This window comes from Temnothorax nylanderi, unplaced genomic scaffold (genome assembly GCF_030848795.1).
Source record: "Temnothorax nylanderi isolate EJ_2023f unplaced genomic scaffold, tnyl_v1.0 TNYL_tig0096_pilon, whole genome shotgun sequence".
NCBI classification, from domain to species: domain Eukaryota; kingdom Metazoa; phylum Arthropoda; class Insecta; order Hymenoptera; family Formicidae; genus Temnothorax; species Temnothorax nylanderi.
Window position 1 is genome coordinate 599,847 of NW_027249158.1, and position 26,988 is coordinate 626,834.

A 26,988-nucleotide genomic window follows, 5' to 3' on the forward strand; every position below is an offset into this window, starting at 1 on the left:
AGATAGCCTCCGGGCAAAACTAATGAGCCGCGTAGAAAACGGAAACGATTTCCGCGGCCTAATTCGGCGGCCGTTTCATGGTGGCCGCGGTAACGTATAAAAATGAGAAGGGGCACGTAGGAGATGAGGCTCGATGGTGTGATAACGTGCAGCCGCATTGCGGCACACGACCCACCATGCTTCGAGCCGGCTGCATCGCCGAAGTGGCCGTACAGACTTTTCTTCTGCGCTTGAGCCTCTTCCCCAGTCGTGCTAATATTACTACCACTATCGTGAGCCACCCCCCACTGCGTCACCTCATTCGCACAACCACTGCTGTGCGATAGCGTATCTTCACATCTGGCTCGAGATCTGCTCTCTAAATGTGTGGAACGCGCTGGTAATCGCTACGGTAGGATTGATGCTCCGCGTTAAAAATGCATTTTGCAAGATGGATTTTCGCGATGGCGAAATCTCGTTTATCCACGTGGCCCCTCAAGCAATATCGCTCTGTGATGGAGAAGAATGTATAACGTAGATTTGTACATTAAAATTTTTTTATGTAGAAAATTTGTAGACGTATTATCGTATTATCCTTACACGATGTCATATTATAGTTTACAAGAATAAAAAGTATAAAAAATAAAAAGCATGGCATTACACGAGATAAAACACGATTTAAAAAATGTCAAACACATTAATATATAATGTAATAAAATTATATTAATGTAGTTTGAAAAAAAATTAATAAAATAAAATTAAGTACCAGTATTTTTTTCAATATTATTATACGTTTTACATTTTTAACCGCTACCTGTTGTTTAAAAAATATGTGCATTTAACAAAGAATATAAAATGCACAGTTTATACAATTTTTAAAAATATAATATCCTTCTCTCTCTCTTATTTTATTCTTGCTTCAACTGTTACATATCGCTTTTAATTAATGTTAGCAAAAAAGATACTTGTTACTAATTAAAGAATTATTATTAATTTTATTTTATATTAAAACGAACGATGATTCTTCTAAATAACAATTATATTGTAATAAACTGATATTAATATTGTTAAAAAATCAATACACAGCCTGCGATCGCCTTGAGAGACCATTCGATGACGACGCCTTGATGATTCCGTGAAATCTCTATCGTTTCTATTATTACATATACGATTTCTGTAGTTCTGTAGCTGATTAATGGACGTACACGTGTTGACATATGTATTACGCGATGTACAGCTGTTCGCTGCGCATGTAATACGAGCGTACTGGTTAATTGTTTTAAAGTGTCTGTAAGCTCTTCAATCCATATACACGTTAAACATCCGAACGATTTTGCCGTTGCGAAACGAGACGGAAAGTTATGCGAGAAATAGCGACAGGGAGGCAAATGTGACGTCGCTTGTTAGGCTCATTCAATGAGCAGCGCATCAATGAGAATGATTTAAAAAAAAGAATCTTATAATTTAAGAAAGAAATTGGCTTGTACTTTTGAAAAATCAAGTATAATTTCAATTGTGAAATATGCTTAATAAAGTTAGATGAAAGAAAAAGATATCTGATAATCTTTTTATTAATTATGAATATGTTATTAACATAATAAGTAATGAAAAAGGAAGCAAGTGAGTCTAGTAAAACTGCGAAGGATGATATCAAAGCGGCTTATCTTATATTTGTTTGATATTAATTCATTTTTCTTACTTTATGTTATTGTCTTTTCTATTACACGGCTCATGCATTGTGACGACTTTCTTTTGAAAGAGGTTTTCTCTATTAAAATTTAATAAAACGCAACATAACAAAATCATTTTCTTGCTTTGTAAGAATTCTAAATTGGTTTAAACTTGCTGCAAATCGAAGTTTGGAAATAAAATAATTTGCGTTGTTACATTGCTCAGAATTTAACGATTAATATTTAGTTGCCTGTTGCGATCATCAAGATATTGAAGCATGTATTAATCAGTTCTCATCACTAACTATAATTTCAACCTTTTGAACGTCTAGAATGTGTAAAAGTTCTTTTTTTTTACGTGACAAATACATCTAGACAATTTTTTAAAGATTATGATCTAAATAAAGATCAAAATAATTGTCTAGATTTTATCTATCTCGCGTATTTTCAACGTAAATGCTATTTTTAAACAATTGCGGCTTGATATTGTGAATTTTGTAGAATTTGAGATAAAAAAGTTAAGCAATCAGTAGAAATGTAATCAGAGGGATAGTAACACTTTTTTAATCAAAACAGTTAAAAGTAATCTTTTAATTGAAAGAAATTGTATGTATTTGTTCAAGTTATTTATTGATTACGTGAGTATTAGAGCCCTCCCAGAATATAATTAAAAGAGTTTTCTAGAGGGATTCACTTTGGATTCGTTTTTTGTTTTGTTTTTTTTCGATAGAGTCGCGATTTTTGTGTAGGCAATGCGGAAAGCTTGAAATAATAAACCGTTCCATTCTAATGTCGCTGGAGTTTAAACAATTAATATCTATCCGCCTGTCGCGAGATAACGAGTAATACGATATGAACACGATACAATCGAGGCGATCTGTAATGAATTGAATCCTTACGTATGTATATACACAGGCTGGCTTCCTCCAGGCACACAAATAGGACAGAATAGGTAAATAGCAATTGGTGAATGAAACGAGACAGGTAAAGAGATGGGCGTATGGAGAACGGCGCCGTTATCTCCTGTATTAAACGGACTCGAATTCGCTATCGATCGTGGCTTGTCGAATTAACTCACGGTTCTCGTCGGTATGTGCTGTGTGCATATGCATGTGTGTATTCCGTGTTCGCGTATGCAGCATTTCCGATCCCTCCAGCAACAAAATCGTATTCAGGTGTCAGACAGATAGTAAGAGAGAGAAATTATGCGCAGAACAATACAGAGAGAAAAAGAGAGATAATTAATTAGCAATATTTAAGATAATTTACAAACTTGTTAAAATAATAATTGCAATGTATGTAGTTCATATACATAGACGAGATGCATTGCAACTCATTAATAGATATTCGTTGCACGACTGATATAAAAATTGCCAATATAATAATCTTACAATTCTTACAAATAATGTTACATGCAATAATTCTATTGTATTAAATTAAATAACGGACGTAATCAACTGCAATCAGAAAGCAATAAAGATAATGTAGCTGTAAGCTATGTATTATAACTATAAAGAAAAACAGAACGGAACTAAGATAAAATTCGAAAAGTTCTGTGAAAATTAGACACTTTGTGAACATAACAGTTCGATAGCATCGATTCGATAATCGTGTTTTTGATAATTGCGCAATAGCGAGAGCATACCTATATTCCTGATCAATATTCTTCACAAATGCAGAGCATTGCAATCGCTACGAAACGCGATGTCGTTCGTGTTTTCAATTTAAAATGTATCGAAAAGCGAATTCCATCACGGCACGCGGGGGGATTGACGACGTCGGTCGGTATATATTATAAGGAGTAGAGGCGCGGTGAGATGATTCGCGAAGTGCAATTTGATTTGATTTCTCGGGGCGAGATGGCACGCTGGCGAGAACGCGAAGATGACCGAAATACAAGTCGATCGCGTCCAATTAATCGCGGCAGGCGATGCATATGCATGCGCGCGTATACGACCCTGGAATAACGTCCGTCCCGGCTATCGTTCCCGCGCTAGTTATGTATTTATGCAATGACATTTACGTGCATATGACCGGCACACGCCTGGCACGATACGCACGCACGTACGTACGCACGCACGCACGCACGCACGCATGGGAGGAAGCATTATATCTCGGCCTTATCGTTGCGTCGAACACGCATAGCGGGAATTCACGCTGGGAGGTTTTAGGTCGGTGAAAGAAGCACGCGGCATAATTATATGTCGCGGAACGATGTTATCAGGATATCAGAATAATATTTTCGTATTTTCTAAACGCATCACTGTTTTATGAACAACGCACAGATATCGTGCAATTAGCTCCGTCTCCTCCTATTTGCTGCATTTCAGAGATTACTCCGAATAGAACGTCGCCATTATAGCGCGATCGCAATCGCTCGATGCGCAACTGATCACGTCGACGGACAATAATTTGCCGTGGTATTTGCCGCAAAACGCTGCAGATTTCCTCGGGGAATCGAGACCTTTAACGATTACAACCGCTCCCACGTGAGGCAGTAAGAGAGGGCTTTAAGATCACATCGGCTTCGCTAACCAAACAGCTTATGTTTGTTACATCTATGAGATGCATACCAATTATCGACTAATTACGGACTATGTCAAATGGGCTATGTGAGGTATAATAATTGTGCTTTAAGCCGACTGTTCGATCTTTAAACCGATTAAAGTCGAAACGTATTAAATGTGGTAATTTCGAAAATCACGGACACTGATGCAAGACTCAAATATTTAGATATATTATATAAAAATATAAAGTCAAATTATATATACTATATAATGATGCCCATCAGTAGAAAGTTTGTACGGCTACCATTTGTCTCGAAAAGTATCGAGGCATTAAAACTTTACGTGAAAGTTACCGTTTCTGGTATTGTAGGTACATGCGTGTAAAAAGAACAAATTTGGAGAGAACAAAAAACTCAATAGTGCTCAATTTGACGTGGGTCATCCATGTACACGTGATCCCGATTAACTGCGTTTGAACGGAATCGCGTGTGTTAACCGAAAGCAATTGCGCTGCGCGTAACAGCGGCATCGGCGATTTCAATCATCCGATCTGAAAGCGATTCGCTCCGGCAGCGCCGAAGATAATCGCGCTTCCTAAAATTCATTGCGTTACAGAAGAGATTAATTCGGGCGATCGCCCACTAATGCGAATTGTACTTGCTTGCTTTTTCGACATGCCTTCGGATAAATTCAGATAGCATTAAAACTGAAATATTAATATTAATACTAAAAGGCTGGAATATGCGGTCACCGAAGATATAAATGTCATTTAACAAGAGCGTTATGGAATAACATATAGCAGTCTCGTAGCGTTCACGGGGATGATTCTGTAACTCTTAACGACAGTTTCGTTATCGTTATATTTGCGTTGCGCAGATATTATATATGGTAAAAAAGCTGCGCAACGATGAATATAGCGATAACGAAACTGTCGTAAAGAGTTACAGAATAGGGCCACAGGAGTCACGGAGATTCCGCGAGCCAACATTTAGATGCATAAAAATATGAGATCATCAGATAACTTAATATGCTTAACTAAACTAATAATGTCCGTCATTAATGTTTGTATTGCCACCGTTAGTTAGTTTCTCATATAAAGTCACTTTTCAACAATATTCAACAGTGAAAATAACGTTTGACAACATCATTAGACAATATTAACATGTTGTCTACTTAGCAATTTTTGTTTATTTATCGTGTATACTACAGTATAAATTTTTATTATCATAAATATTAAAATATTGTATAATATAATTACATAAGACTTTATCTTCATGAGTAGTATGAATTGTTTACTTTTTACTTTACGTTGTTATCTAGCTTTATGTCATTTAAAATTTTGTAATAAATAATACTTATTTTTTACAAGCGTTTAAACAAATTTCGACAGCCAATTACGGATGTTTACCATGGCAGCCTATGTGTTATGTTATCCTATAATATAAGACATAAGACGGGGAAAAAGGATTAGTTAGTTTCTACAGATAGCACTAAATGTCTCATCTCATTCGGATGCAAGTGCCGTACAGCCGTTTGTCTGCAAACACAATGGATTAGCGTAACCTTATTAGCCATCAAAATTAATGAACGATATCGTATCCCAACTAATCTCTCGCTAAGATACGCGCAGCACGTCGCGACGAGAACCGCAGACGCTGTGCAGCACGACGTAATTAACGATGACATGCTTACCGCATTTACGTTTCTTACGCGGATCTATCAGATAACAGATAACCCGTCGCGCAAAAAGGTTCCGCGGATATACTTTTATACACGCGGATGCACTTTTTCTCGAATATAAAAATCTTCCACCAGCACGATAAGAAGTTTCAGTTTTTCTGAACCATCTCGGTGAACTGATTAAGAGCTATCGAGATGCTCGGAGTTCATTAACGTCCGCTCGCGCGTCGTTACGATCATTCGCGGTTTTAATGCGCGACTCTCGTGCGGAAGTGTCGCAAGATAATTATTCGCTCAAACCTATATTATTTCGCGGCGTTTATCGTCGCATTAAGGCGGCGTCTGGTCATCTTCCGACCGGATATTAAGTCCACCTCGTCGACTTAACGGCGCCGTTAAGAGCGCTTTACGGACACATTCGCGTTTTCGCTCCTGCCTTACACACGCATCTGTTATAATCCCCACTCATAAATCCCGCAACTCTAATTTACGAGAGGGCGCACGAAGATGCGTCGGGTAATAAAAGTATATTAACAAATCTCTTAACGTAAGACCCGATCGCAAAATGTTTGTGTAGGGGAATAGTTGAAAGATGGCCGTAGGGTGGCTCTTAGTTAACTAGAGGTGAATCCGAGAGATTGCCAAGATATTCCGATAATTATTCTGTACTCTGTTCCGTTTCTCTTCTGTTCTACACAGTGTTCTGTATTCTGTGGCAGATCTAGATACACCGTTTATATACAAATATGAGTACGAGATTATATCCTCGCTCACGTTAAGCGAGCCAATGAGCGGAATAATCATTGTCTTAGGGCCAATTTCACCAACGTCGGTTAACTGTAACCTTCGGTTAAACTCACTCTTCATCTCTTTCTAACTGCTCCCTTAGAAAGAGACGAAGAGTGAGTTTAACTGAAGATTACAGTTAACCGACGTTGATGAAACTGGCCCTTGTTCGTCGCTTAATCGGTAGCAGAGCGGATTAATCGCGACAAGTGAGTCTAAGATAACTGACCTTGTCGTGGAGCGAAATTTGAGCATAATAAACACGCGAGCAATTCGCAGAACAAAGAGACGTTCGTTTACACTAGTGAAAGTCGCGGATGCGTAGCTTCGTTTTACACACTTGCTAAGAACACTTGAGAACACTCTGATAATTGTAGCACGTGCCACAGTGCGTACTCGGAGGCGTTATCGGCGTTCTCACACGTTTGTTTTAACTCTGCAAAGGACGCTTGGATATAAGTAGCAGAGAAGCTTCTTGCAAATGGAGGAGAGAGGGTAGGTACTTAATATAAGACGTCTTTTTTAAGAGTTCAAGTATAAAGCGGAAAATAGAGAGAGAAGAGTCTCTTTATACCTTATTCTCAATAATATTTACTCATGTGTATGTATAAAAAAAAACATTGCTATTTAAAATATAAAGGATAAAAATATATAATTAAAGAAATGTGAAAGAATAAAGGTAGGACTAAATTGCGATGATAAAAATATACATTATTTTCCACTGTTAAAATTAATAATCACTACACTACAAAATCATCAATCATGCAAACTGATGTACAAAGGAGAGAAGAGTAAATAATTGTAAACTACAAACAATGTGGATTCTAAACTTGGTTCTTTTCTTTCTGTCTCTTTCAACATACCTATATAATTATATTTTATTATTAAGCAACTATTATTAACGTTCTGCTCATTTTTATCTTTTATTCAGAGTTAGAGCATTTGTGTTTTCAGAATAGGAAGTGTCTCCTGCAGCGGGAAATCGAACGAATCTCCGTTTTTCTTGAAAAAAAAAAAAACCAGGGCAATCCTGATTCCGATTGTACCAGGATGCGACATTTGGTGGACGCGCTGTTGGAAGCGATGTCGCCGCGTGCCGCAACGGAAACGCCGTCGCATCCGTCGCCCTCGCGCGCGCGGACGTGCCTTGAGAACGGGGAGCTGAATGGGGGATGCATTTCTACGTACGAGAAGTCTCGCGCGCGCCCTGCGCGGAGGGGATGGTGTGGCCTGGTTTCATTGAACCTGCCTGCACCGCGTACAACACCTCCGTGCCGTACGGCGGCCCCCGCAACCCCGCGGCAGCCCCCGCGCACCCAGGATCCCACCCGCGAACGTTCGCAGTGCGGAGCGGTGCGCTCGCGACGTCGGGGGTCGGCGGTCAGCGGGGGGCCGGGGGGTGACTGGGCCGGGTGAGTTGAAGCTATGCATAGCCCGCGACGGGCTATATATAGGTCGCCGTTTCTATAAATAGAACCTCGGTCGCCCCCACCAGCGCCACCACCGCCGCGGAGCCCCGCATGAGCTGCGGCGGCGACGACGGTGGCGGCCATGAGGGGCGGTCGGTGTACCATCCCGGTGTATAAAAGTTTATAGCTAAATATACAACCACCCCCGCCTGTGCCCGCGCCCTCGCCCTCGCGATTCAACCGCCGCTGCCGTTTCTGCTGCGGATCGACGCGCCGCTACTGAAAATATACTCTCTACTCCCGATGACTTTGCCCGCTAAATGGACAGCCAGGATAGTGGCTATTCGCTATGCTAAGATAGTTCTTAGATAGCTCGAAAATTCAGATCATTGATCCTGGGAACGAGCTTTGTAATTGGATATGATGAATATGAAATCATGGAAAGGCGGCATTCTTTTTTTTTTAATTAAAATTACGTTTAAATTTCGTTTAATTGCTTTAAAAATATTTCTAGATTATGATGCAAAATATCGTACAATATAGAATGGACCTCAAAGCAAAAAAAAATCCAAATATAAACAAGTATTTAAAAACTTTCACCTATTCAAGTTTTTCTAGTCATACTGTAAACATATATTTACAATAAATAAAAATACTTCTCGCAAAATATATATACGCATAAAGAGAATTCTCGGAATCTTTGTATTTTCCTAAAAAATTCAGCGATCCATGTTGAGCTGCGTCACATTATTTGCTCAATTTTCATCCCTGTTGCAAAAATGAAATTTAGATCTGACGTGTTAGATAATGCTCTTAAGAAAGTTTTTAGAAGGAATTTCTAGACTTTCGCGTGGGGCGGACTGTAATCATACGCTGCGCCGTTGTTGCTGGGTAGGATGCGATTCGAGCCACGTCAGCCGTGAGATCAGGTTTTTGCAGCGTCCGAGTTTCGTGGAAGCGGTTTGCGCGATACACCGCGCTTCCGTTCTTGCGGTCACGGACGGTTTCGCATGAGCTCATTTATGCAGGGACCGGCTAAGTGGAAATAATCCCTTTCTACGACGTGAAACCTCGAGATTTATCAATCGCTTGAGGACTCTTACGTCGATACGTTGTCTCTATAGCGAAAGCTACTCCCCGTCTCCCTCGCGCTTCTATCGAGCGCTATTCTATTTTCTTTGAGTTTTGCGGGGAGCCTTTCGGAAACGTCAACCGTGTTAGCCTTAAGGCGAGCGGTTGCACAATACAATATGTTTTCGTTTGCTGCAACTTCAGAAAGCTTCTTTTCGTACTATTAAACTATATTTTCCTTCCGGCGAAGTTTATCTCTGTCCCTCTTATATGAACTCTAATAAACTCTACATTTACTTTGACTTTTTCTCGGATACCGCGGTTTTATCGGAAAGACATCTAGCTTAACACAATTTGCGATTTTCATAAAATATTATTTATTAAATTTAGCATGTACCACGTAAATTGAGCCCAATAGAAAGTGCACGCTGAAAACACACTGCATCGTTGACGTTAATGCTAACGACAATTACCAGTCGTTCGTTTAGCAAACGAATAGACATGATGTAGGTGTGATGTAGGACGTTCTCTTGTTTACATTTATGAAGCACATATAAGAACAGACTCGTGTGATCATCTCGCCCTCTTCGTGAGTCACGTCGAATGTCAAAGAGAGAACTGACATATTAATTTTCGCCGTATCGTGCGAAAATGTATAACAGAATGTATATTTCATGTCAAAGAATACAGACATTTTGAATTAACGTCATGTTCAAGTACATTTTCTTAAAATCAACTGAAGGATAAGATTCAATTATTTATCAATTGTTCCGAAAAAGGTTGGCTCATTCTATTGCAATTATTTACAGCAAATTATTGCATTGTAATTCAATGTATTACTGAAAATTTTCATCTATATTTTGATCAGATCTCAAATAATCTGAAATAAAATAAAAACACCAATTTCTACTCACTATACAAGTTCTAACTGAATAGCACGCACGCTGCTTTCCTCGTTTAATTCATTATGCAAATAACGCGCAAAACGCATCATGCTAAAACTATCCCTATTTAGGGGGTTCCTGTTTATATGTGACACACATAATGCGCGGGACTGATGTTAATTGAAACTAACAGAGAGCACTATTCTCCACCACACTAGTGTCTAAATATAAATTAAACGACGGTACAGAGCTGGAATCAAAGACAAATGTAGTATAACGGTAATGATATAACGTAATTTATATTTATATAACTCGATTCATTCATATTGTAAAAGAAGTAGAGTGGCAAAGAACAAAAATGTACACTCCTTTGTAATTATGAAATAATATAAAAGAGAAGAAACGCCTCGACTGCCTTTAATTACATCGTCGGACTATTTATGTTGTCAGTAAGGTAATTTCTTATCTTCTGATTACAGTTTTAAATTATTACCTTAATTAACTAAGAACTTATTTAAGCAGTTATTTGGAGTTTTATTTGTCTGATCCATAGAATGCTCCTCTCTCTTTCTCTCTCTTTCTATCTCTCTCTACTATGGGGAAAGTGTCAGGTATATTTAGCGTTAAATCATGGACCTCTGGCATTCCTCTCCCTTCTTTTAAATAACTACAGAGAGTTTATAGGCTGGGACCAAGATAGTCACCCCAAAATATCCACGTTTAGAAATAAATATCAAGCATCTCCGTGACTTAAAAACACACAACTATAGCAAACAAATAATAATCGTTTGTTGTGAGAACTAGTGTGTGGAATCTTTAATCTCGGATTAGCGCATGACGGGAAAATTCCTCGAGGAAAAAGAAACAGAAAAAGGATGATGAGTGATGACGCGTTATCCGAAAGAAACAAAAGGTTATCCAGCACGAGTCGCGTGGCGTAAAAGTTTTAATCGACGATCAACCGAAATCCTCTCCGGCTCAAACGATCCGAGGCAGCGATAGCGATATCCTAACATTTAATGTATTGATCAACCGAGGAGCAATAAATAGAGGCATAGCGAGGGGTGTCGTGAGCCTGATTAAACTTCATTCTCCGCTAATGGTTTATAAATAGGCATCTTTTTTTTTCTTTGCCTTCCATACGGTCACGACGGACGGGAGAAGTGCTCCTGGAACGAGCGTCCTTCCATTCCGCTGTCCTGCCTCCTCGCCTACACCTCGCCTACCGACCTCGTCGATATTTTCCGATATTTCCCCGCCGATTTTCCCAACACGCGGCGCCGGCATCGGCGACGTGTTTTCGCAGGAAATTGCGTATCGACACTTTAATGGCGGCTGTTATTTGATGCTCTTGAATACGGAGATTTCAAACGCCCGATGATGCTGAAATCACGTGGCGATGATGACAACGATCCGGTGTGTATTAATTAAAGCGATCGCGAAATAAGTGCACGTATTCGATAGCTCTTAATTTCACTTATTTACACAATTCTATATCCAAAAAGTCCATTACGTATATATCGCGTAATCGTCATTTTGCAAATATTTCCTTTTAAACGATCACATAAAGATTATTTTTTATTTTCGCCGTGCAAACTGCTGGCAAAATGACATTACCATATATGAAACTGGGATTAACCGAATAGAATGCAAATATGCAAATGCAATAATTGCATCAGATATCACGTGAAACAAGCTTCAAACGTTGTCTATCTCTTTAATAAAAATACTGCTCTCTTTTAAAAACCATAAAATTGATATATACAGCGATTATGTATTATATAGCTATTATATTTCGAAATACATGTACTATTGCTAGTTCTCTCGTAAAAATATCATCAATTCAATTACAACACTTGAAACTTAAGGAACTTTGAATAACGCGTTATTAAAATTGAAAAACTCTCTCTTTCTCTCTTTCTTTTTTCTCCACAGAAATAGCCTTTTGCTATTTGAAATATCTATTTTATTATTCATCATTATTCGAAAGTTAGTCTTATTCGTCAGCATTTCATTTCCATAATGAACTATGAACTTTGAAATGTTACGGAGCGGTGCACACGTGCATATAGAGATTCTTCTTTTCTGTCCCGCACGCGGGCCCCGCAAATAGCCGTACATAGGGGCGTAGGTCGGATCGATCGTGGGGTAAAAGTGAAAGGACGCCCCAAGGGGTGGCCGAGAGGACTATGAAATCATGCAACGAGTCGGTTGATGAGAAAGAGCAAGAGAAAGAAAAAGAGAGCGAGCGAAAAAGAGAAAGAGAGAGAAAGAGAGAATCGAGGATCGTTTGTTAGAAAAGAAGCGAGGCGCCAAAATCGAGACTTGTCCCGAAAAACCGATCCATATCGTGTTGTAGATAGACATTTCATGATGACATCCCCCAGATATAAAACCAAGATATGTCTCTCCTAACCAGATCGAATCGAGAGACAATTTTACTTTTTTACATCCAATTATCATTTGATGAAGTGTTTAATTTTTAATATAATCTCTTTTGTTATTTGATCAGTAAACGTCTGAGTTTAATGAAACCTGCTTGTATCTCTATTTTCTTTTAGATTTCTCGGAAAATATGCTAAATACGTACAAAAATATCCGATATACGATCAAATTTAAATTCTAAAAAAAAAACATTTAAAGACAAAATTTAAAAAAATATAAAAACCAACTAACCTAACCAACATTATTATTTAAAGAATTATACATTTCTTGATTTAAAGATAAATATCATTGTCACGCACACCGAGTGATAAAGTATGTTAAAAGATCTAAAAGAATAAAGAAATTCTCATCACGGTGACGTATTAATTTACATATACACACTTTACGTGTCTATCTCACATAACGTGTCAAATAAAAAAGACATGGTTGCGTTAACGTGACTATTCAAAGGATAGAATACACTTTTTTTGTAGCAACATTTTTTTATTTTTTACTTTTTTATCTCAACACTCTTTATTTTTGTTTCGCTATCATATATTTAATTTTACTACGCAGCAAAAAATGTATAATTAAGATATCGGAGTCCCAATTAAATCTTAGTGAAATTGACGAGCGACGGTTATTCCCAGAAATTCTATCGAACATTATTTATAAGATCATGAAAGTGTATCACATATAAAGGGGATTGGTATGTAAGGGATGAGGGCAAAATTCTGGATTTTCTCGCGAGAGATCGCGTGTGGTTCGTACCTTCGCGACAATCTAGTGGATCTCGGCGACGGATGACGGCTTATGCCTCGACTGCGTCATTTCAGTGGATTCGATTTCGCCGGTAAATCCAAGCAGATGATATCGAGACACAAGGGAAACGGATGAAAATGTTATATCGAACAAGGGGGAAAAACGTCGCTTCGACAGTCAAACAAATTCTCGACCTAAACATAGTGAGTGAGTCGTTCCGCGTCATCCCGTGTTTATTTCGTGTATATAGGTCAACGTGCAGTGTATAGCAAAGCGCATTTAAAGCGCGCTTTTAAGAGGAGATAAATGACAGGACATGATTATCGTATCATATTTAACAGATTTGAATTCAAACCAACACATACGCCTGTATGTTTCAATACTTTCAATATAAAATTTTTCTTTAAAATATGTTTCTCTAATAATCACCAATTTGACAAATTGACAAGAGATTCAAATGTATAAAAATATTAAAAAACATTTTTTTTTTAAATTTCTCTCTCTAAAATTTAAATAAATCGAATAGACTCGAACAAAACAATCGGATTAACAAATGACGCTTTTAACTTTATACAGCAATTAAAAATGTATATTAGAGTTGATAGACATAATTGTTAAAAATATTTATCTAATAATTTAAAATATATAACTAATATACATTAATAACTAATTTATTCAATATTCCGGCGATATTAAAATTTTTCCGAAAATTTTGTTTTATCCAAAAAAATTTCTCTCAATATGTTTATATTTTATATCATTTTAGATAACTTATATAATAAACATATAATAAAATTAATATTCCTATTTTGCCGTCATCTAAAATGTATATTTTGCTGCTGAAATGATTCTCTTCACGTTGATGAGGTAGCTTTCAAAAGAGCTATGCGACTACCACTTTCAAATCAGAAGTGATTGCGACTTGTACTCATTGTACGCCGCATAACCTCCGTGATTTTTGGCGTATAAATGAATATAATCCATTTAGCCATTTGGTCGATATGAGAGAAACACACATATTTTCTGATCTTCGCATGAATTGTAGGGGTCCAAAACGAGGACCGTTCCGAAAATATTCGTCCATTATATATTTCTCATAAAGACTACATATTCAAATGTAATTAAGGGAAATACCAAATCACCTTGTTTTTCTCATGAAAAATGTATACTACATGCATTCTATCTGAGCTATATCATAATTATGCCACTAGAATTTATTTTATAAGGGAAGAGAGAGAGAGAGAGATTTCTGAATCAAAAATCGATAAATTTGTTCGTAAATCGTAAATATGCAAATTAAAATGTAGGTCATGTAATTTCATTGCTGCAATTTATTGCTTTTTAAAACCAATTTAGTTCAAAGAAGAATCATATGTAATATCGCGTTAACTCTAATAAATCTTAATAACAGAAACATGAAAGAAATAAAGAAAAGCTGCCAATCACACTCTCAAACTTTCATTTGTGAAAACAAATAACTTAACCCCAATTACAATTTTTTTACGTCAAAATGTAAATAAGAATAAATCAGCGTTTTCTCTCGAGACTAATAATAATTATTCAACAAATTAAAAATTCATTATTCGCGAATGACGTTCGCAGGAAAGTTTCATTAAATTATTTCCTTTGATGAGATAGACGCTCGTAGGTATGGTGGTGCAAGGATTTCCCGGTGCGAATCTTATTGGACAGGTCCTAAGACAAATCACGCAGCCATTGTCAAAGGCGATAGTGAAGCGTGTAAAGAAACGACCACTCTTAAGAAAATATGTTCTGATTCAACTGGGACATTTCTATTATTGGTTCGAGAATATGATAAAGTGGCGAGAGATTCCAGTCATAGCGAAAAAAAGACCTATTGACGACGATCACACAATGGAATTAGGCACGAAATTACTACTCGAGGTAACGATAACAATTACGAGACAACGCGCATTACTGGAGTATTAATTTTATTTCGGTTAAACTTGACAAAATAAAACGCGGATCTTTTCATCGCTTCAGACATTAGTCTTTGGACTTTTATGCAGCGTACTCGTATACGAGACGCGAAGGGCTGCAGAGAGATCGCGCGTCGTCGAGCAGCTGAGAGCACAGCAGTTCAACGATTTAGAGATGGAGAAGGATCGGCTGATGCGTCGAGTCGAGGATCAAGTGATCTTGACGAAACGGCTCAAAGACATCATTGTGGAGTATTCGAGAAAAGTCGAGTGTACGTTACCGAGAGATCCCGAGGAGGAGAAAGGCGTATAGAATGCTCCGCTTGATTTGACGCAGACGCGGAGATTGCGAAAAGTCAGTCGCAGAGAAATTTTAAAAGACATTCGTTGCATCGTTAAAATATCGCATTTACGTGCGGTGGATCGCGGAGAGAAACTCACTCTCTCTCTCTCTCTCTCTCTCTCTTTCCCCTATCGTCGCAACTTCTTCACGCGGATAGAATTTGCCGCGTTACGTTCTCGGTGAACCGCAAACTGACGAGCGATCCTCCGTGGAGCGCGGAATCCGCCAAGTTCGACAGTTCGAACTTTGCGCGAATATTCTTCCGTTCTCGCCCGTCTGTCGTTACGGTTGACATTAGCATTCGTTAGCATAATGAAAGTTATTTTCACCGCGCGCGTCTTCGCCACGTGTCTGACTCGCCGCGATGGATTTCATAGCGAACGCTTGAACGAAATTTGACTTTCAGCATCAAAATCGACAACGACGGAGAAAACGTCATTAGAGGCAGGCGGTATGGGAAATGTGCGCGAATAACGTTAATTCGACAAGTGAAGAATAGATTATCTGATTTCGTGTTCACGTCATGGAACATTGACTAATAATTCGAAGGTTTACACATTCAAATAGTTCAGATTCTGTAGAATAACAACGATGACACATTTCTGTCAATATAATAAGAATTTAGTCGTGAAAATCAAAAGATCGCAAATAATTATTTATGGTTAAATCATTTTTGGGAGCAAAAACACAGCTATAAATTTGTCAAGAAATCCAAACAGGACCTGGGTTTTGTGATTCTTAACGACAATGTCATTAAGAGTTATATTGTCGTTACGCAACTATAATATATGATAAAAAAAACTGCGACGACAATATAATGATAACGACAGACAACTTTACGTATGCGTTTGTACAAGAAATTGCAAATTATGCTGTCGACAGTATCCTTATTCTATAACGACAGTGTCATTAAAAATTACAGAATAGGGATACTGACAACGAAGTTTACAATTTCTTGTACAAACGCATGCATGAGTAAAGTTGTCTGTGTGTATGTGTGTGTGTGTGTGTGCAATTAGTACGTATAAGCGTAAGATCACCGGAGCTAAAACGATTCGCGGAAAAATGTTTCCGGCAGGAACACGATTAAGAATGTACTTTGCATTGGAGAAGCGAAACTTTTTCTCGATTTTCTCCCTCGGCAGTTCTTGACTGAAACGTGAAGTTATAAAAAAAAAAGGAAAAAAGATACCTTTGGAATTTTGCCTGAGAACGCCGAGCTCATCGCAGAATTCGAGATAACAAATCAAAGACTTATCGCGCTCTTTCGCACAAGTCTGACACGGCCCCGATGTTTTCAAAGCAAAAAGACATTCATCCCCTTTAATCTTCTGAATATTATACATCTACATTTTAATATATTTATATCTTCATATTTGTACATTTTATACATCGCTCTAGCGATATTTACATATCTCTTAACACTAAATGTGACAAATTTTTGCAAAACTTTTGTGGAAGATACGTGCGGGCGTACTTCTTTCTCTAAACAGAATAACATTATTTATTTACATTACTATAGTTAATAAAATGGGAAAAGAAGAATCCTTGTCTAAACATTATCGTACAGAAAATAAAATAAAATAAAATAAAATAAAATAAAATAAAATAAAATAGGAAATATTGCGATATACAGTAAAGAACATCTCGGTTCTTGATTTTCTTTTTCAAATTATATCAATGAGAGACACGCTAATCTAACCTAACCTCGGAACCGTTCCACGTGGAATATTACAAAAAAACAGGATAAATGTCATACGTACGACGCGAAAGAATCTTAGACACCTGCGTATGTGAGGAGGGAAACGCCGATCGTATATCCAAGATCTCCAAGCATTCGCGAGACTCTCGAGAGAACATTTCGAGTTCGGTTTGAAACAGACGTGAAATTCGATATTGATGTTTCCGTGACATCGCGACCGAAGAAACCCTTACGAGGGATCCGTTTCTCGCGCGATACACAGCGATTCAAATCGGGTAACAAGAGAGCGACGATGCATCGTGTACTCTATTGGCGTACGATGAATAAAAATATTGACAGGATTTCCGAGATAAACTCGCGAGACCTTTCTATAGCTCCTCTGTATTTCCCGAGAGGGTAAATTTTCGAGATAACATGTTTGAGTGAAATACTTAAAATAAAAAGTACATATGGCAAAACACTCGCTATTTTATATATCCCTGCATAATATTTATCTCTTTTTAAGTCGTAATTTATATTTTTGTTTAGAATTACTCACATACATCGTGAGACATCGTGATATATAATAATTAATGTAACGTCGAAAAGATTTTCATTAAAATGAAAAATTACAGAATCAAATTTTCTGATCTGCTGGATTAATCGCGATGGTATCTCAAGATTAATGCCCAAGGATAATCTTGTTTGCAAAGTCGAATAATTTGTTTGTGCCAAATAAATAATTCTGTCAGAGTAAAAAGAATGAACGAGCTATCTTCTTATTCACGAGAAAGAAAAATAGTATCAGGGACGGCTATTACAACCGCGTGCTGAATCACAATCAGATAATTCTTTGACGTTCACTTTGTAAAGTGAGGCCTTGTGGCGATAAGGCCAGTCATCTTACTTTAGTTACCGAGATGTTAATGAGACACTAATTTCCTACGAAGTTATCCTCGTTATCTCCCCCGCTAAAGTTGTAAAAGAAGCATAGAAAATGTGCCGAATTGAAAAATGGCGCGAACATTTATTCGATCAACAAAGCTCTTTTCTTTGCACAGGTACGCACAAATTATATCATATAAGACATTGGTTTTAACTACAATTTTATGTGAATAACGATAAAATTGACTACATGTTTATCTGTAACTGTATCAGATGCAGATTCCATATTGTTTCCAACATCAGCTTTGTTGATTTCATTTCGTTGAAATCGGGAAATTTGACAGACAAAATCGTATAAAAATAAAAAATTATCGTATATTATCATACGTAATGCAATATGATTGTTTCAAAGTACTGAATTATATTACGAGTTATTTCTAGCGTCCTACTTCGACATTATAACATTCATCGATTTTCTCCATCAATTTACGTTCCGATGCATTTGACGTAACTCAAAAGCGCTCTACAAAAGACAAACTTTCAAAATCCATCGTTTTATATGCAACAATCTAATAGCATCGAAAGTCATTTCAGTTTACCACAATAAATTATAAATACAATATTCGCACCGGTATATGGGGAAATGTGACGTTGAACTGAGATACATGTTTTGCACGTGATCGTTAAATGTAATTTGCCGACCTGGGTGATATATAAAGCAAGTTAGAAATAAAGAATAAAGTCGTTAAAAAACGATCTTGTTGAAGAAGCATCGAATCTGCCGTTTCGTCAAAGTCGAAAAGCTAAATTAGTATGGATCACAAAGCTTTCGTTGACTAGATTTTCATGAGACAATAATCCCTTTCAGATTAATTTAATCGTATCCGATCTTAAGGACGGCTTCCGCGCTAAAGTTCTGGTGATTAGGAATTGGCAAGTCGACCAGCCCAGTCCCTTCTATACAGCCATCGTTCTTAAGCCTCCAGAATGCCTTTTTTATTCGGTCAATAAGCAACGATGTCTGAAAATAGGTCAAAGCTGGAGCCATTAACAACATAACCTGCAGTAATACTTTGTCACATGTTATATTATTAATATCACAAATACATAAAAAAAATAGTACTTAATTTTTATTAAGAATTATTATATCTTTATTATATTATATTTTATTTTATTATATTTTTATTATATTATATTTTATTATATTTTATTAAATTTTACATAAAGATAAATTTAATTAAAATAAATCAAAATAAGAGTTTGTTACCCATTTACATTACATTTTATTAAAAATTATAATAATTTTTAGTTACGTTTTCCTGAAAAAAAAAACGCCTTTCCAACCCCGGAAGGGGAGAGAAATAAAGATTGAATTGATAATAATTTTTAGTTTCCACTTTCAGCTAAACGATTATTAATACTTTGATAATAAATTAATTATTTGTTTGTATTTTTTATCTGTTTTTATCTCCTCTCTACATTTTCATTTATACATTTTTCATTTATTCTATACATATGTACGTTTATTAATATGTTAGTCATGTTGCTAACGAACAATAAAAGATTAATATATACACATATATGTATATGTTATAAACTATTGTAAAATATGTTTTTTCTCAAAAGTTTATTTATTTATTTTTTTTAAATTAATTTTCAACTCGGAACAACAGCCGATAATATCCGATTAGTTTTCCAAAAATAATTTTTCGAACAAGATTGATCTCTCTTTTTTCTGTACGAGACATCTTGAATTAGGCCATAGCCATTCGGGTCGATGAGTTGATCTCTCCGACGTCATAACGGACGAAACTTAATCTGTACCCTGCGTAGAAGACGTCTTGTTCTAGTAAGAATAACGTTCTGTATAATTTTCAATTTTTCCCAGAAAAATATATCTAATTATAAAGACTATATTTCGTTCTGTAGTTCATCTTCAAACCTCTGATTTAGAGACAATAAAAAACAGAATTTTATTTCAGTTGTACAATTAATGTTTATCAATTCTAATTAATCAGAGAAGATTTTTTGAGCAAAGGCTTGAAGAATTTTATATTAATGTGCTCACTTAAATATCTGAAATATTTAAAGCTGCACGTTCCTTCCCAAAGAATATAATTTAATAAGATAATATTAAAGTACTGACTTTCTCAATGTAATCACAAAGTTAAAAATGCTATACCCTTGTTAAAGAAGAATTACATAAGAAGCTAGTTTCTAGTTTACTTTCAAAATTCCAAAATTGCAAAGTCCCTTAACCACCCTCATTTTCCGTTTTACATAATAAAGAAGCAATTTTTAGAGAGATGTTACATTTAGATCACATGTTAATCCATGTATTCAAAGATGCATGCCCAATATTTGCTATTTTATAATACATTAAAAAATTAATTTGTGAAATTATGTGCTTACGCTATAGACTTACGTAGAACTATCTGATTTGTTCAACAATCTCTCGGTTACAATTGTCGCAATTGAAGGAAAGAAAGACGGATATCACGGTGTGACTAGCGACAATCAGCGATTACTTTAACCTCTGACCTTCCTTGTGCGATTCTACGGTCGAGTGAACAAACGGCAAGATTTATATGTGCGGCGAAAACTATTGAGTGCAAAACCGGCCCTTTGATCGCGGTAGTGCCCTTGGACTAACCAGTAAAGTACTCGAGCCACAAAAGCGTTGGCATGATGTAATATTGTAATTTGTAATGTCGCATCAACCCCTTTAATAACGTTTGAATATGAAAGAAATTTATTGATTCCTTTTTAGGCCAATACTGATGTGTGAACATAATCACGATCTACATGGAAATTTTAATTATCGGTTCTTAGGAAATTGAATAGTAAACAAATTACCACGCAGTAACGACGAAAATAGAAAAGAATGGGTATTATGTCATTATCAAAGTATTAATAGCCGTTTAGTTTATAAACATCTACGAAATAAAGACTTTTATGACCTTTAATTAATTTTGTGGTAAATAAGTAACAAAATCGTATTATAGTAGTTAGTATATATTAGATTAACAATAAAATAATAAGATATAAAATAATTGAACTAAATTACGTATTAAAAGAATTTAAAATCTATTTCATCTTTATCTAAATCTGCTTAATCACTTCAATTCTTGTTGAGGTTAACGAATGGAATGAAGAGAAAAGATGACAATTTGAAGAACTGTGCGAAAGTACGTTCCGTAAAAGAAAAGAAAATTAAAGAGAATCCATTACGCAGCCATTTACTTATGCGCCAAGACAAAGACGTCGTCTTTATAAGTACAAAAAATATAGTAGATATAAAATTTTATTACATTATCACATTATAACATACCATAATTTTAAATAAACGCAAATAAATTAGCGTGCGTCGTCGTAATTAAAATATGGCATCAGTTTGCACGAAGTCAAAAATGATCGTATTAGAGGAAACTTGCACATTCACTGCTCCCTTCAACGTCACACGTTGGCATGCCTTCCCCTCTCTCCCGTTTGATTCTGTGTTTTATTTGTGTAACATGATAAATGCGTTTAACGTCAACGCCGCGAGGTGAGAATGGGACAGCCGCATTTAGCGCTAAATTCGGAATACAGATGGAAGAGAGGACTGGGGCGGAAATGAAAGTATGAGAACGAGAATGGGTGGCTATTTGCTCGCCGAATAATTCGTTGAACTTGCGGCATAATGGACGTCCCGGGATAAAAGGGCACGGACAGACATAACGCAGGCGGCTGAAAGAATTTGCGGCGGACGCTGACTTTTACACCTTACTGGCGTTGAAACAATGTCGTAACTTCAAATTTTGCCGGGACGTGTCGGCAACCTATTCGTAAGATTACATCAGTCGGCCCTTCATTCAACAGAATTCGGCTGACACGCCCTACAAAACGTACAGTGACGTCAAAATGAGGATAAAAGGGGGATCCTTTTACCTGGGAGATAAAGCACAGTGGTTCCTACACCTCGCACATACGTGAATTGAACGTGTTGAAAGAAAGAGTGGTAATTACGCAAAGATAGGGAGAGCCACTCCCGATTTCAATAACTTTGAAATATGTTATCAAGGTCATCACCCTGAGTAACCTTCAAAAGGTTTTAGCCGGCGCTGCATGGATCATTGTTTGTTAAAAAGTTATTAACAAAAAAAGTTTAATATATAACGAAATATAACAGTTTGTGTCAGTGCTAAGGGAAGTAATTTGCTGATATGAGTGTAGGTCCACCCCCATCCACCCCTGCTTGCGGGGGAGGGGCGGTAGTCCTTCCCCCACCCACATGTGTTACTGTTTATACACACATATCAGCAAATTACTTCCCTTAGTACTGACACAAACTGTTGTATTTCTCAGTTATATTTGTTAATATCTTTTTAATAATCAACGAGAGTCGGCTGCAAATTTTCACAATATTACTCTATGTGATGACCTTGCTAACATATTTCAAAATTATCGAAGTCGGGAGTGCCTATCTCTGCATAATTACCGAAAACATTATGCTTTTTACAGTTAATAAAACAACATATATTTCTTTAGAAGAAGAATAATTATCTTGTTAAAATTTGTAATCGTTCAATAATAATATTCACGTTACACTTTAAGTAATCAAATGTAGATAAATCATTCTATTCGCGTCCAAAACTTTTTCCCATTATTTCCATGTAAGTTAGGAAATTATAAATGTAAATCACTTCGAGTTCGAATGCCGAAGGATGGCGAAAATGTCATCCAGTACTGAAATAGTGAAGACAATGACTCGAGACGCGACGAATGAAATTAGCGAAAGATATCTCTGTCCAAATTAACCAGGCTTCTCGCTACTTCTTGGTACAAAAAAAATTCAATATGACATTACGCCACTGGAAATATAATTCTCGAAGGCTTGCGTTATAAGCAGCGAAAGGCGATCGGTACTGTCCCACTCCATTATAATTCTCCGCTTCGCTTTCGCTTTTTATCAAACATCATTGAAATATTTGTTCATAACATATATTTGTATGCTGTTCTACAGATTGTTATCGTATACTTTTCTCATTGCTACGCGTACGTAATTAATTTTATTATTTAAAGAATATAAATGAAAAATATCTCTCATTCGTCTTTTAATAACTTGAAGAAACTTTCCGATATTTTACGTCTCTTAAAAATAAATTATCATTCATAATTAATTAATTATTAATTATATGTTGTTCCAATAATAAAAAGCTTTCTTCCGCTTTCTGTTAATTACATCATCGATTATTATCGAGACGCTGAAAGAGCACGTGTAGGAAGTGTGTGACGCAACTCAAAATAAAACAGTTCATAAACTTTACATCTTTTCTTTTAGCGATGTTTTATCGATGATTTTACGGTTCAAAAACGAATGGTAACTTAATTACTTGAGCTCGCGGATATTTCGGTCCCATTTCATTAATAAATATCAATCGCGCCCGCTTCAACAAAAATTATCGCTGTATAATCGACGTATTCGCGCATGCAAATGGTGATACCGTTGGTACTGCAAATGTCGAAACTCGTGCGCCAGATTGCAATAGAATTGTCCATGCATAATTCAGGAAAATTAATTTGCCGCTCGCGTCGACTGCGCCGATGATTTTGCAACCACATTATCACCCTTCTCTTTACCATCTCACCCTACCTCACCGAGTTCTCCATCGCATTTCCTCCGTCACAGATGCAATTTAATTTCATTAGTAGTGGGCGTTTCTAACGTAACCATTTTGCTCGCTTAAAGACTACTGTTTACACCGTTACTATTTTTAGAGGATGTATTATAAGATCGGCTCAAACCCGCAATATACAATTCTGCAACGTGTAATATTACCTTGATATCGGAGATATACAGAGAAAATGCAGAGCAGAATTAGAGAGAGAGGAAATTATTTGATATTTTGAGAGATATAAAATATAAGACAAATGAAAAATAGTAGTCATGTTATATTTAAAACAAATCACAAATTCAAATATAATTGATATTCGCGTTTGACGCATTGATTTAACTGCCAAAAACATGTATTTATTTTTCAATATTTGTTTTGCGTCACAATGGAAAAACTTTACGTAAAAAATTGCAAAGATAAATAAAATTAATCGCAAAAAGCGCAAAGAATATAATTAAAAACAATATTTTTTTTTTAAAAATGTCTAAAACTATCTAAAAAGTGCTTTAAAAAAATTAAAATATCTTGTTCTTTAAACGTTTATAAACATTTGCATTGTTCTTCCTGTTTTGTTATCTATTAATTTGGAGGAATGTTTATTAAGAAATATTGATTCTTATATAGATAAATCTTTGATATCGACAAATACATCTCTGCGTCACGTATAGTACCGTCATAACGTTACTTCAGATAAATCGAATGAATTTTTAGATTCGTTTTCATGTCTCAGGGCGAATTCTCGAGAAAATGCCGGAAATTTAAGTCCCATCCCATTATAGGTAGCTTCCGATATCTTGTTGCTGCCACCTACTATAGATATTACTTATTACTTATTGTAGATATCTATTGCTGTTTATTGACGGTGATATCAAAGAAACGTCTCTATATATTTCTACACAAAAAAAAAACTGACGCGAGTACTTCCCTCGTTCTCCCCTTTTGTAAGAAAAATATATCTAACAGGGCGTTAAAAATATAGGTAAACTGAACGACGTATACCCATTTATATTTTAATCGTCATATTGTCATCTTCACCGAACGTTCGCCAACCTCTCGAAACTCTCGTATTCGCAACCGATTTTATCTCGCGCCGTAAATTACGTCAATTATATTTTCAGTCCTGAATATTATATCACTATATTAAAGTCCCGGGCCAAAGCTCTGGATGACAGTGTACGTGAAAATTATTATAGAGATCTGGAGAGCAGTTAAATGACGAAATTACACTGTCGCTGGAACTCGCCAACATCTGTTCCCAATTTCCATTCTCTCGCCCGACACCGCGTTCTTCGACCTCCGAGAAATTTCCGTATAGCACCCGCGCCGACTGTCGAGTCTCGCGTGGAGAAGTTCGCACGAATAATGTGTCCAGTCAGCCGAATCTCTTCCGGATTAGCTGTGTCCTCCTGTAGAGCGCTTTCACGGTAACGATAACGGTTACCGCGATCCCGTCGCGGTAACGTTTCTTCATACGTACATACGTAGAATACTCCGCGATATCTCTGTCTCCCCTAACGCTCGAACGAAGCGTTACGTATGTACAATCGTTTTCATCGCTCGTTTCACCGACACTTTGACGCATTCGTTTGTCTTTCCGCTTTATCTCTTTGTGACGACCGTTAGTTGAGAAACGAAATTATTTCGCGCGTTATCGCGCCATACTTTCACGTTTACGTGAAAAGTGCCGCTTTATGATCGCACAAAATGAGGCGCGTGATACTTGGTAATTTTATTCTCGCACAAGTAATTTTATATTCTACCGTACAGCTTCACTGTCGCATTTTTTAAGCCTGTTTGTTAGGATCAGTACAATTAGGACTAATTAGTACAATTAGGACGAAACAAATACTGACGTCGTTTCGACGTCTATCATTTGAATCGTTAACTCGTAAAATGTAGTGTAATGATGATGCAATGGAATGGATGATAAAAAAAAAAGATTCTTAGACATTGAAACTCGTCCTTGTTTCTTCTCATTGTATTGAGCACACAAGTATCATATTATTCAATCGTGCGTCATAATTAAAGTCTTGGAATTATATAGGATACGCAATAAAATATTTTCTAACAAGAGAACGCAATTTTCGAATATAATTATCATCATCCGCACGCTCAATCCTCTTAAACTTAAACTTGAGCGTTAACTGGAACGTTAAATAAATAAATGTTTGTTTGCGTGCACGCGTCATCTCCGAGCGTGCGGTCTCTTTCTCAATACTGACCGCGCAGTTCATTTGTTTGATTCCTCGTCATTCCCATCGTCCATCCTATCCACGCGTATGTTATATATGACGAGTTCCAGCATCGACCACGCGGGTTTCTTTTGTGTGCACGAGAACGGAGCGGCCGGCATGAAGAGGATTGGATGACGCTGTCGGGAACAAACCGGGAGCGCACGGCGCGGGGAGACTCGGCGCGGAGAATGGTTTGAGAAGAGTGCTACAGTAGGGGCACGAAACAGGAAGAAAACTGTGCCTTGGAACAAAAACACGCGAGTTTCCTGTGGCCAATGGACCGATACGTTTCGTAGATCCGAACACTCTATCTTTGCCCCTAACTTTTTTTCTCCCGTCATTCAAGGGTTTGCTTTTATCTTGATCTTATTGTCGCAGATTTTGATCGAGAAGCCTAAACACGAAGAGGGATATTCATATGTCGGAAAGTTTGAATTACTGTTTGTAGTACAAAAAAAAGAGAGACAATAAAACTTTCTTTTATGAGAATAAAAAGTTTTGATTTCTTTTGTGTTTGCGCTAAAAGAGAAAGAATATAATGCATTTAATTGTATTGTGTTAGAAAAATATATTAATAGAAAAAATAATTCATTTAGAACTTCGCGTATTAAATAAACCGCATTCGATTAAAGTCGCCTGTCAGATTAGCGCTGCAATCTATTTATAGATATAGGTTTACGTGCACACGTCCTACGCGATTAATTAAAGATAAAATAAAATATAAACAAAAATATATCTGTAAAATAACATAAAATTGATGTAACGAATAAATAAATAAAGAAGAGAAGAAGAGATTTCGAGAGCGATTTTTTAATATACGTTTTCATGAATTTTTTATTTGGAACAAATGACACAATATCCGTCCGCGGCTAACTAGCTATAATTAGACGATAGAATCGGGTGAGTAGGTGATTGTAGTAACCACTACTAACTAGAGCCTCGTAATCGCCGGAATCCATTTCCGTTCGTGCCACGGTTTCATTGTGATAAAGTACACCTTCCTGCCCCGCTGCGAATCTCCGTTTCTTCCATCGACATATCACGTGGCCAAAAGAAATTATGCCATAAGAGATCCA

The 26,988-nt window shown here is 36.7% G+C and overlaps 2 protein-coding genes across 4 annotated transcripts in view; one reads left to right on the forward strand and one right to left on the reverse strand.

Moving 5' to 3' along the window:
* Task6 (TWIK-related acid-sensitive K[+] channel 6) overlaps positions 1–26,988 on the reverse strand; it is an 83,103-nt gene that overhangs the window by 30,897 nt on the left and 25,218 nt on the right. The gene's annotated exons all lie outside the window — the stretch shown is intronic.
* Positions 14,823–15,425, forward strand: LOC139775309 (optic atrophy 3 protein homolog). Its single transcript, XM_071711208.1, has 2 exons — positions 14,823–15,077; positions 15,177–15,425. Exons 1-2 carry the CDS (start codon positions 14,823–14,825, stop codon positions 15,423–15,425), a joined length of 504 nt encoding a protein of 167 aa, XP_071567309.1.

Bases quoted from the DNA above. Each gene is read 5' to 3' on its own strand.
- LOC139775309 (XM_071711208.1), top strand. From the start codon at position 14,823: ATGGTGGTGCAAGGATTTCCCGGTGCGAATCTTATTGGACAGGTCCTA. The intron at 15,078-15,176 runs GTAACGATAACA...TCATCGCTTCAG, and splicing joins GCACGAAATTACTACTCGAG to ACATTAGTCTTTGGACTTTT.